The 13,440-nt window shown below is 35.3% G+C and overlaps 1 protein-coding gene across 10 annotated transcripts in view; it reads left to right on the plus strand.

The window, feature by feature from the left end:
* LOC123822047 (muscular LMNA interacting protein) overlaps nucleotides 1-13,440 on the plus strand; it is a 232,971-nt gene that overhangs the window by 191,699 nt on the left and 27,832 nt on the right. For 7 of the 10 annotated variants that reach the window (XM_045843877.1, XM_045843870.1, XM_045843873.1 and 4 more), the window contains one exon: nucleotides 1,364-1,570. The exons of the other annotated variants lie outside the window; for them this stretch is intronic. In XM_045843877.1, the coding sequence (XP_045699833.1) occupies nucleotides 1,364-1,570 (207 nt within the window). The remainder of the gene's footprint in view (nucleotides 1-1,363; nucleotides 1,571-13,440) is intronic. 10 annotated transcript variants of the gene reach the window in all.

Here is a 13,440-nt window from a genome sequence, read left to right on the forward strand (position 1 = left end):
TATCTCAGTGGGAAATCCCACTGAGGCTTTCATGTTCTGACACAGAAATAGCCCAAAGCTGTTATTAAGTATAAAATAAAATCCAAACAAATAAAATGAAGATAATGGATGTAAGTGCTATCATTTTTATAATAGTATATACTTGTCATATATATGTGTGAAATTATTTGTATTATCTTCATATGTAAAATAAACACTTGGAGCGCAACAAGAAACTAATACAAATAAAACACATGTCTCTGTTTCAAGGTACAGAGGGTTTAAACCTCTCAATTCTACAAACTTAAATACCTTAAAATTATAATTTTCTAACCTGTTTAAATTTTCTGAGAGTTTTTTTAAGTAAGTTTACGAAGTAAGTTTTGAACCTGTTGCTTTAAAAAAAGGGGGAGCATCTACTGATAAAGCAACCACATTCAACATAAATTTTAGAAAATCAATCAATGGCTTAAAATACATAGTTCTGGCAAAGTGAATTTAGCTTGAAATGCAAAAGGTACTTGTGTATCTGCCAAAAAAGTAGCCCTTCTCTTTCATAGAGATTTATGTTGATAGACCCTTTTTGCAACTTTAATTTGTAGGCTCAAGACTTTGCACTCTGGTGGTTTCCTTGTTCCTTTCACATAATCCCTAACCTTGTCCTGTAACTTCCTCAAAGTCATTGGCATTAATCCCCTTTCCAGGGTAAAGACTCACTCAAATTAAGACCTCACCACCTCTCCTCTCTACAGTTGAACTCATCTGTTTGCTCTATCTGCACTTCCCATAGCAACACATTGCCTGGAATTAAAGACCTCATTCATTCATTCTAGATTCACCTCTCCCTGATCCCTTGTTCATACTCAGCCCAAATCAGCAATTTACCGTACTATGAACTAAACCAGTGTTTTTGCTCCTGATCAGATGCTGATATCCTGTGTCAGTGCCTTCCCCTTTCTTGTCTGATTTCTTCTGGTTCCAATCAGAAGCACCCTTAAATTAATTTTCCACTGTTACCTACCTTTTCAATGAAGACTGTCTAATCTCATCTCCCCCTTTTGGGATGAGCTCTCTTCTTCCTTAAATATTTCTCCTTTCAATACTGTCAAAAAGAACAACCTTGGCACCCTTTAGGACACACTGAAGGCATTTGTTTAGTTCTGTAGAAGAGGCTGGAGGTAGGAGACTGGCACGAATTATTAAATAAAACAACAGCAAAAAACCAACATCATAAAAGCAAATGTCTTGTGGGAGACCTGAGTATGAGAACCGACTTTCTCACTTGTAAGAAATTCTAGCATTACGTCTATAATATTTAGACGTAACTCTAAGTAAGTTTGACTTTTGTCCACTAACATACTCTTTGTGCATTTCTTCTTCCCAGGAGGTGACAGTCCCTCACAAGCCTGCTTCTCTCCATCCTTTATATCAGACTAAACTCTATCCTCCTGCTAAGTCCCTGCTGCATCCACAGACCCTCTCACATGCCGACTGTCTTACCCCAGGACCCTTCAGTCATTTGTCCTCCTTCTCTCTGACCGATGAACAGGAAAATTCCCACACCCTGTTTAGTCACAACGCATATAATAAGGTGAGAATTCCCTGCTGAAAGGGGAATTATTCTGTGCTGTGAACTTTCCTTATGCTTAACTTTTAAAACCTTAGTGTGCAGGAAACATATATTAAGGTTATTTAAATATATTAAATATTTGCATTAAGGCACATGACCTTACAAAAAGGTAATAATTAACCTTGGGAAGTTATTAAATATTTATTTTTTCTTTTCAAGTCATTTCCTGATTTGCATTCCTCATTGTTTCATGTTCTAGCCTAGGGTGGAAATCCCAAGAAATTTTCTAAAACCTTACAAGATGCCATTATTAACTTACCTTCTAGTCTTACTTAAATGTTCTTAAAAAGCTTCTTTAAATTAAATGTCTCTAGGAGGAAGTACTTATATTTGTGGTCAATGAGCAAAAAGTACTTAGAATTCAGCAGGTACCTGTAAAATATGTCTATTTGCTTCATAATTTATAGTAATGGGATACATAAACAATAATGAAGTGTTAGTACCATAAATGTCAATATATATTAAAAAAGAAGTAAAAATATTTATAGTTGGCTTTGGAACATAATCATGAAGTTTCTATTAGAAGCAAGCAGCTGGCACCACACTAGGCATACATGTTGGGGCCCTTGGCCCCACTGAGCATATACCACTGATACTTAAAAATCAGTCAAGGCCATATATTCCAGAATGAAGTAGAACAATATTACTTGGGCCCTGAATCTTTTTTTACTTTGAAAAAATGTTCATAAACCCAGTCTAAACACAAACGTCGATACAATTGTATGGGGGAAAATTTGCTGTTTATATTTAATAACATGTATGACAACTGAATGATGAACCATGAATTAAACTTTCAAAACATCTATTTTCTGCAAACAAAATGTTTTGGGGGCAAGGTTCAGGATGACATTTTTATGACCTTTGTTTTCTACTCAGTCTCCAAAAAGGAAGTATTTCAGAGGAAGCATATTATTTTTAATGATTATATATTATGTGAAATTCTTCCTGATTGAATGCTTGCCAACATCCATGAAATGTATTTAGCTATTCAATAGAGTTAACAGTGCTGCTAATAACATCATTTTTATAAGCTGTCATCTATGATGGGGTTACAGTTGTATTTTATAGGTCTTGATAGCATTAAACAGCTCAGTTTTTTGTTATTTTGGTGGTACTTTCTAGAACTGTTCAGTAAGGATAGAGTCAACATTTCATCCATATTTTAGTCTGTGCTTGGTCAGACTGTGAAAAACAATACACAAATGTCATTTTAGGTTGCGCAACTATTTTCAGTCTATACAATCTTCATAATAAATTTTATTTCTCAGAGCCAGAGATTTATTGATATTGAAAAAAGAAACATATCTGAAATGATAATAATACAGTAGAACGATATTTCTGATCAAAGATTCAATTGCTTAGTCTTATACTTCAATTGTTCCTATTAAAATATATAGATTACCAAATTTGATGTTTACTAACCTTAAATATGGAGCCAAGACCACTCAAAGTTTTCAAGATCTGTCTTTTTTATTTGAAATAGCTTCTTGCCTAGCATTATAAAATGTAATCTGCCATCTAAATTAACTTCTCTTCAATACTCCGATATCATTCCAGCTAGGCCTGATTTTACAGCTTTACCTGCTAGGCTCATCTCCAAACTCTAATTTTCCCACCATTCCCCTAGGAGAGCCACACTGAGCTTGATTTAACTATCTCTGATAGTCTGTCATCAGCTGGGGCTCTAAAAGGTGTTAAACTGGTTTTATTCTCCTGCTGAAGCTGTATTATGAGCTCCTCTCTTCTAAACCTTCATCAGACTCAGTACCTTCTAAATCCTTACCCTAAACTCTACCTTTTTCTCTTACTTTCAAGATAGAACTCTGTTATATGATGTCACATGATACATGATGATGCTCAGGTACTTTCTTTTTTACCTTAAAATAAGCCAGTATATCCTCTCTTTCCCCCAGTTTTACAAAGGGAGTCATTACTCTGTAATTTTTAAAAGTGATATAGCCCAATGGATAAAAGCATGATGTCTGTATGTATGTATTCATCTCTTGACACTGCTCCTTCCAGATAGTGATATTAAGTAAGTCATTTAGCCTCCATAAAACTGTATTTATTGATCTATAAAATGAAGGTGATAATAATATCCACCTTATTAGATGATGAGGATATTAAGGTGTACTAATATTTGCAAATCACTTAGAACAGTGCCTAGAATGGAACACAAACCATATAAGAGCTCTGGCCTGGTGGCTCAGTTTGTTGAAGTGTTTCAAATACCAAAGTGTTGCAGGTTCAATTCCTGGTCAGGGCACATACCTAGGTTGTGGGTTTGATCCCCAGGAAGGGCATATAGGGGAAGCAACTAATGAGTGTTTTTCTCTCACTTTGATCTCTTTCTCTCTCTCTAACCCCATTCCTCTCTCTTTAAAACCAATAAATCATATCCTTGGGTGAGGATTAAAAAAAGAACTACATAATAGTTAAGTCTTATTACTAATTGGCTTGCCCAGTGTCATTCCCATCACTCTCTTGAATTTTCATTTGGTCTTTTTTTCATTGGACCCCTCTTCTTCATGTTCAGAAACTTCAAAAAAGAAAACAAAATGAAAAACATCCCCATTCTTTTTCTTGGTGATGCAGCAAACCTAGTAATTTCAAGACTTGCTTTCTCTCAAAGTAATCAGTAGTCATGATCTGCATTCCCCCTCCATAACCTCTTTAACCCGTTCTGGAAAGCATTCTTTCATCTCAACCACTCTAACAAAATTGTTCTCTGAGTTATAAACTGCTTGTCAGCAAACTCAGCTGAATTTCCTCAGTCCTTTTATCCCATGGAGCAATTGACACAGTTGATCATAAACTCTTGAATCTTTCTCCTTGCTCTGCTCTTAGGAGATAGCATCTATGTTCCCACTTTCTGATGGCTCCTTCTTTGTTTCCTTTGTGGACACTTTTCCTCCTCTACCTCCTCCATAGTCAGCCATGCACAGGCTATCTTGATTAAGTGCTTGATTAAGAATTATCAGCTTAGTTCTGACAATTCTCAAATACACATTTCCAACTCTGCTTCTCCTCTGAGATCCCGTTTTTATAACTTCAGCTGCTTGCTTGTCAGTTCCCCTAGAATGTCACATTGTCACTTCAAACTCATCATTTATTTTGCCTCAAACTAGTTCTTCTCTGGTTTCCCTACTCTGTCATTGGTACCAAATTCTCAGTCCCCAACCTCCAAACTCAATTTATCTACTATGTTTTCTTTTTCTTTTTCCTCATTAATTCACCAAGTTCAATGGATTCTTCTTTTGTTAAATCTGTCATGTTGTATTCTCTCCCTGTTCTTTATTATCATTCTACTTTACTTAAACCAATTTACTTATTTCCCTCCAGGTACACCTTGGAAATTTCTTACTGTTCAGCCTACTCATGCATTCATCCTGCTCATATAAAACACCTTCCAGCCTTTCCTCCTTACTTATGCAAACCATTCTCGTACTTCATGATCTAGTCAGATTATCTCTCCTCTTCTGTGCTTTCCCCATGTATCAGCACTCAAAGTGGTATTTTTCTCCTTTGAATGTCCAAAATCCTTGCCTGTGCCAAGGTACCTCATATTTATCTGTTGTGATTTTCTTAGTGTCTGCCTAGGGTATGACGTGTGGTATGGTGTTGTTCACACAGGTTTAGCAATAAATATGTGTTAAATCCTAAAATGACCCAAGTTGTTTACTAAGAGCACAAGATGCTTGAATATTTAGAATTATTTTTATTTTAAGCCAAAACTAAATCTGAGTGAATTTATGAGTTTATCAGTATAGTGAGTACAATTTCAGTCAATTGAGAATCTCTCTCTTTTGAAGCCTGTATCCAATTTCCAGCGAGCTAATGGAGTCCCTGGCATGGGAGCATAGGTGGGATGGGAATGTGAAGGCAGGAGGATCTGATCTTTTTCTCTGGTAGACTCTGGTATCCACTGGGGGGTCCTCAGTTTTGTCTGGTATATGATCATTAATCATACAATAAATTGCTGCATCCTTTTTTCTTCACCTGCACTGCCTTCATTGACTTGACGTTAGCTACTTCTGAGCCTCTGTATGTGCAAAAGCATTGTTAACTTGCATACTGATAGAGTTAAACTTAAAGGGAAACTTACCTGCTTTAAAGTTAAAGCAGGTAAACTTTGTGAGGCTCTTCTCTGAACCCTCAGCTTGGATGCCTTAGGTATCCTTCTCTTGTCTTCTGTTCCTACTCCCTTTGCTATAGGGAATGCCACAGAAGCTCACTTGAGAATTTGTCTACTTGCTAAAATTTGTGTCCCCCAAATCAATACTCACTGCACTTTTATGGTCACCTGTGCACACATGAAGATCAGTGAAAACTATGATTGGCCTGTGCACATATTCCCAGCTGAGGCTGAACAAGGTGATGCTCTGCTTTCTTGTTTCAGTTTTCATGCCGTAAACAGTTGTTTTTTTCACAGTCTGTTTAGTGCTATGTGTTTTGAATTTTTGGGCTTCTGGTTGGTGCTTTGCTGTTTAAAATGGTGATAAAGCATAGTGCTAAAATGCTATCTTGTGTTTTCTAAGTGCAAGAAGGCTGTAATGTGACTTACCAAGAAAATACGCATGTCTGGTAAGCTTCCTTCAGGCACAAGTTAGAGTGCTGTTGGCTCTGACTTCAGTATTAATGAATCAATGATATATATATATATACCAGGAAATACCAGTTAGGGGAGTGAGAAACTGAGGAGAAGACATCTAATAAAGGGTGTGTCATCAAGCAAGTAACTAGCATGAGTATCTGAACTTGAGTTTTCAGGGACATTCTGGGAGACAGTGTAGAACACACAGATCAGCGTTAGTTGATCTGAGGTGGGGGCAGGGGAATCCTGGCAGTCATCAGCTGAAAGCTGTTCCTAGGGGAGGGGTGTATTGATCACCAGAAAGAACCCTCAGACAAAGAGGACAAGGGACAAGCATTTGAGGTTTGGAGGCTGGTAGTACAGTGTCAGTGCCTGAGCTGATATGGGCAGGTAGGGATTTCTATCATATATATTAATAAATCTTACATTCATAATCTAAATTTGAAGTCAAGTATCTTATAAATCAAAACTTTGGCTAACAAAACTCAAGAGAATTTTCTGTATTTTTAGTATATTATGCATTGGGAGGCATACAACTACTGGAACAACAAAAAGTGCAAAGGAAATACATCTGGGTATGTGGGATTACTGCTTTAAAACTGTGTCTCATCCACACTCATTTTGCCAATTTCCCCTCCATTTTGCAACACATTAAAATTTTTTTAACTTTAAAGCTCATAAAAGCATCATGCACAACATATTTGTTGATGTCTATGTCAAGGTCTACTGGAATCGTCTTCTATTTTTAAGAATTCAGTTCATTTAGAAAGAATCCCCTTCATGGCACCACTAATACATTGCCATGGGCATCTCAACTACTTTCTTGGTCCTCAGGTGAGAAACCTAACCTGCATATCATGTATATAAGTAGAAAGTTTATTGCTTTCCCTAACTTTCATTCTTTAATTCATCCTCTGCCTCATTTCTTTTATCTTCTACTCTCACAGTCTTTGAGGTACCCCTGTCTTTTTAAATCAACCCCAAATTCCAATTCTTTAGACCTGTTTTCCCATTTTAACATAAGTACTCAGTTCTGTATACATTTCCTCTTTTTAAAAATCCCAACTACATTTTCTTTCTTTGATCGAGCACTACTACAACCCATGTAGACAGGCAGGTGTCTTTTTCCTTGTCTCCCCTGAGTCTCTGCCAATTTGCACCAGCAACAAACAAGAAAACACATGGCCAGCTCATTAATAAAACTGGAAGGAGTGAGAACTAAGCCTTCACAACTGAGATGACTTTTCTGACCTGTTGGCAGGAGAAAGGCTGGGATTTCATACTCAGAAAGGCTGTATTTACAGGGAAAGCTAGAGGGGTTTTACAGGAATGAATATAATCTGTATAGACAGAAAGACAGCTTTGAAGTCCTGGGAGAAAACACACAGCCATTCTAAGAACATCTTCTCTTTCAGTTTTCAAAAACTACAGTATCAGGAGGCCTAGGTGGTAACTGTCATTTTACTTCACTTCTTTCATTATAGCTTTCACTTCAGAGCATAAAAGTGTCATTCATTTTCTGTAGACAGACCTCTATTCTCCCTGACCAGCATCCCTCCCAGCCCTGACCATTCCTCGCACGCCCACCTAAAGTCTCCCCCCACCACCAGGATACTATCACTATTGCTAGAGGTCAGGGCAAGACTCAGAAAGAGGAAAATGTACTTTCCTATGCAGGACCATCATATGTCCTGGATGACATATACTTTTTGAAAGTATACCAATATGTGTTTTCCTATATTTTAAATTTTATTTTTAAAAATAGTTTTTTGAAAAAAATTCCTATAGGTCTACTAATGTAACGAATGATTTCAGTCAATAAATAAATATTTTTATAATTATGTGACTTCAATTATTATTAGAGCCCTCTTCTCATTTAGAAATATCCTGATTTGATCAGTAAGTATACCTACACTTAACTCTATTGAAAGTAAAATGCAATTAAAAATTCATCTGCAGTCTATTTTTAACAAGACAACAGTTGCTGAATTAATTTTCTTGAAATAATGAATTATTTTGTGCCTATAATTGGAAAAGTAATTTAAACTTTTAGCTTCTTCGCCTGTAAAATAGCAGTAAAAATAGGATCTCTGTCATGGGAGTGTAACCAGGACCAAGTGACACGTGCAGGCAAAACTTCCACGTTCCCACTTCAGCACCCAGTTTTCTATCTTCTTCAGCATGCTAGCTCTTACTCATAGAATTTTGGTGATGGAGTGAAGAAACAATCCATCAACCTGACTAGTAGGACATTATTTTCATCTAAAATGTCTTTCATTCCTTTGAAGCTTTCAATTCATGCACATATGTATTCCCTTTAATTCTGATTACTCACTCTGCTCTGTTCCCCACAGTTAACTGTACTAATGCACTTTTTGTTTACATATTTTCTTTAAAAAGTTCTGCTATGTTGTGTGCATATAATTTAATTTACATAAATGCTATGTGTCACATACTTCACTCTTTTTCTGTGTTTTTTTCCCCCCTCCTCATCTGTAATAGTAGGTTATTATGGTTTGGTTCCAAAACTCTTAATCTAGGATCTAAACTGGGCTGATTGCATCAAAATTATGTAAGGAGCTTTAGAAAAATATCAGTTGCTGAGATTCACTTAAAACTTTAAACTCAGAATTTCCACTGAACTGGGTGATCTTAAAGTTTATACCTAATCGAAAATTTTATGCTTCCTCTATGAGAGCAAACTTTTCACTTTAGCTTCTTAAATTCTCTAATGATTCAGCACAAGAAATGAACTTTAATATGAAAAATAACGTCATAAATAAAAACTGTTTATATTGACATGTTTCTAAGTACTTGGTTGCCATTGCTTTTCCCCTCACAAAACCCTTAATAAGTAAAAGGAAATACAACTGTTAAATAGTATACATATTCATTTATGCTACAGAACTTTTTTAAATAGAATAAGATATAGAATGTTAGGTTGAGTTCTTAATTGATACCAGCCCCATGTGCTTGCAACATTTATAATTGGGCTGTGTTTGTACATTTAGTATGTATGGACATATTGAATCAGAAGGTACATATTTTTCCAGTGCACTACTGCAATTACTAAAAGCTATTTTTTTGGAAAAAAAGAAAAAAACCACAGCTGCCAACATGTTCTTTCTTATGATTTAAACTTTCAACAACTAAAGTGAATTTTTTCATAAGCAAGATATTAAAATATAACAACCCTTTGTTAGAATTATATTTTTGCTAAGAAAGAGAGAGCATTTTACCTGAAATGTATTTTTATCTTTATGATATGTTCACAGAATTTTACTGATAAGTTTTCATTAATCTCTTTTTCAAGCACCTACTTTTGAGATTGTAGATTAAGAAAAAAGAGAAAATATAACTTGTCTGTGATTTAAAAAAAGTGAGAGGAGAGTGAGCAAAATGAAGATGTTTTCACTCTAATTCCATCCATTACTTATCTTTTCTCTGCAAAGGATCAGTCCCCTTACAATAAGGCAGAAGTAAGACATCTGTTAGAATAGTGAGGAAACCTACCTAGCAAAATAGGTTATGAGTGAGAAACACACAGTTTAGTAATAGGAGAGAAAACAATGGTAACAGACAGTCAACTCTTTGGGGAGTTGGGCCCTATTGTCTTTGTTTTCACAGACTTTGGAACCTCTGAGCAGGTTTCACGGTAGTTTGGTGCTGTGTAAATGAGATAGGAGACAGAAGAAAGGAAAGAAACTTTGATGTCCAGGATAGGTAAGAGGGACTCTCCTCTTCATAAACTTGCTTTAGCTGGCTTTCTACATTATGAGCATCCTTTCTTTAAATCTTTTGGATATTGTACCCCATAAATGTTGACTTTTCTCACTCACATTCGTTTTCTCCATTTCTTTCTCCTACTCATTTATTTTTAAATTTAACGCATTTATAAAGTTTATATTTTTACATCATTGAGAATATTGGCTTGGCCAGAAAACTTTGTTTGGTATTTTTTGTAAAATGGCTCTAGTACTGCTTAGTTGTCTTTAACTTCTTTTGAAACAATTTTGTTAGATTGTATTGTGACAGCTGTCATATCAGAGTGCATTAAAAATACTTATCAAAATTGGTGAATTTATGTGTAGCCATTTTAATATTGACGACAGAAGAAAATACACATTTTTGGCAAACTATGCTTTATTATTTCAAGAAAGGTAAAAACGCAACTGACATGAAAAAAAGAAAAGGATTTGTGGAGTGTATGGAGAAAGTGCTGTGACTGACTTAATGTGTCAAAAATGGTTTGTGATGTTTTGTGCTGGAGATTTCTTGCTGGAAGTTGCTCCAGTCAGATAGAATGGTTGAAGTTGATAGTGATCAAATTGAGGCATTAGTTGAGAACAATCAATATTATACCACATGGGAGATAGCTAACACACTCAAAATACCCAAATCAATAAAGTTATTGGTGAAAATGGAAAATGTATCTTTTATTTTATGGAAAAATCCATGCAGACTTTGGCCAACCCAATATTTTAAGGGGTATTATCATTGCATAGCTATTGAGAAAATTGATTCTGCAAAGCTACAGAAATCCAATAAATAAATTAAAATATTCATATTATAAGCATGTTTCCAATATGGGTTAAAATTTTTAGTCACTCCTCTGAAAAGAATTGTTTTCTGAAGTTTCTTCTGATATTTTAACAGAGATCAATCAAAAAAATTTAAAGTGGATTATGACTTAGTTGGAAAGTCTGAAGTACTACTACCTACTAGTAGTTCAAAGACTGAGGGGACTTGAAATAAAAGTGTATTATTCTAATGTAATCTATACATATTTAGATCTACATATGTGGACAATATTTAACAAATATATTTGAAGAATGAAGCAACATTCCTTTGAGATAAGCAGTTTATAATTGTTCCTAGTTTTAATAATGAGAAAATGAGCACTAAGTTAAGTAATTTTGTTCAAGGTTACAAAAGCTTTCTCTACCATATTTTGCTATGTATAATGTGCACATTTTTGCCCAAATTTTTGACGGAAAAATAAGGATAGGTGTTATACATGGGCAGTACCTAAAATACATTGTATCTGTCTTGCGTTTTATAATTATCTATTACATGAAATTTCTTGTACCACAATATGTTCAAAAATAAATGCTCAGATTCCTTTGAAATACAAAAAAGTATCTAAATGTAAATAAGTAAACATTGAATTAAAAAATTAAAATGAGAAATTTCTTTTCCTGAAAGTTTGGGCCTAAAACTTGGGAGTGCATTATACACGGGAATACAGTATACACAGCAAAATATGGCAATAGCTTAATTCCTACCGATAACAAAGAGCATAGACTTTGCAATTTTTTATTCCATCATTAAGTTTAGAAACCCTGGAGTCAGGATATTGACATAGATGATGATTTATTCATTTCAGAAAGATTTATTGAGTATCCCTTACTGACAAAGCTCTGTGTCTGTGCTGAACATGCCCTGGAAAAGAATGACGTCATAACATCAGGGGTCTTTGCTAAGTACTTGTTCTGTATTTGGGAGAAAACAAATTAAACACATAAGCAAAAATTCATACTTAATGCTAATTGTGACAACTGCCTTGTGGAAGATGATCAAGTAGTTATGAATGCATATAACAGAGGTCGTGATCTAGTCTGATGAATCAGGAAAGATTTAAAGAACCGACAAGAAGCAAAGGTTGAGGACAAGCTTAGTATTTCAGCTACAAGGAACAGCATTGGGGAAGGTTTTCAGGAGCAAAGAAAAGGAACAGAGCGAGCCTGTGACAACGGAAGGAGGCCCGTGTACTGGGGAAGCAAGAGGAATCAGGAAGTTTTTTGCCAGATGACATCTGCATCCCTGGGTATGAGTTATTGTCATTTGTGGGAACAAAGCAGAGAGTGATTTGAGGATGAGGGGTGTCACTGAAATTTTGTAAGGAAGAAATTAATATTTAGAAAAGTAGAAAACATGCCACTTACTTTACAGACAGTATTTTATTTAAATTTAAAAAATCATAAAGTAGGGTTTATCCTCTTTCTTTTACATATGAAGAAACTATGGCTCAGAAAGTATAAATAATTTGTACAAGATTGCACAAAACTGACGTAAAAGCTGATACTACACTAATTTTCCTTAAGATACTTCATCTCCTCACCCCAACACCCCCCACTCCAAATCTAGCCATGAAATAGCATCACTACCTTTGTCAACATCACCACCCTGGAACTACAGGCTTTTAACTGCTCAGAGAGCAATGCCAAATATCTCAGCACAAACTCACTGCTGAGGCTTGCAGGTGATATTTATGGACCAAGAACCGGAAGACTAAAGATACAAAGTGACACACCCAAGGGTGTGTGAGGCTTGGCAGAGCCCTAGTTTCTCGTGAACCACACAGTGCTTTTCACATTCATCCCAGGCTCCTACCTTCTTTTGGCAGCAACAGTTCCAAAGGCTAGAGAACCACTATTCATCTAATCCTCTGACAAAACTACTGAAGCAGCCACATTTACAGAAAAATTTCATCTTGAATTTTGGAGGCAAAACCTCCTTTTATCCTCATTAATAATCTCTACTGGTATTCTGTCTACATAATTAGAAATCTTTCTGTGTGAATAAACCAAGGTAATTTATTTTCTATCATCACAGAGATAAACTACCTTGCTCTTGACTTTAAAACTTTCTGACAACTTTTGGAGTTAATGGGAATTGGATAATTGTTACAATGTTGTGGAATAGAAAGCATTTGAGGTAGATGGAATAGGAGAAAAAGCTTTATATACTCAGAATTGCTTTTTAACATTTAGAGAGATTTTTCAGAAAACCAGAACATGGGCACTATTTGCCTATGCCAAATAGTTTTCAAATTGGATGAATTTGTATAATATGTTCATAAAGAATATTCTGTTCAAAATGGCTAAATGCAAATTAATTGGACTTTTAATATGAAAAAAATGAATGCCAGTGAGCAGGTATTTTAAATCAAGCACTTCTGAGAAATGCAGTATCAATCATATTTATTTAAGTTCTCCACAAGAGGGGAAAAAAGAACATTTCAACCCTGTAGGTGCTTTGGTGGGCTGGCATTTGAAACCAGTCATGTTTCAGGTGATGTAATTGCCAAACATCATTCTTAAAATGCGCTTAATTTGATCACAAACAGTTGACTTAAATTTCTTCCTGGAAACAGAGAATAATCCATTTCTTTTATATCTGCCCTTAAATTCATTTGTCGTTCTATAGCAGAAATTTTTCATTGTAACACTTTTTA

The sequence above is a fragment of the Phyllostomus hastatus genome, unplaced genomic scaffold (assembly GCF_019186645.2).
Source record: "Phyllostomus hastatus isolate PE091 unplaced genomic scaffold, TTU_PhHast_1.1 phas_contig_40, whole genome shotgun sequence".
Taxonomy (NCBI): Eukaryota; Metazoa; Chordata; class Mammalia; order Chiroptera; family Phyllostomidae; genus Phyllostomus; species Phyllostomus hastatus.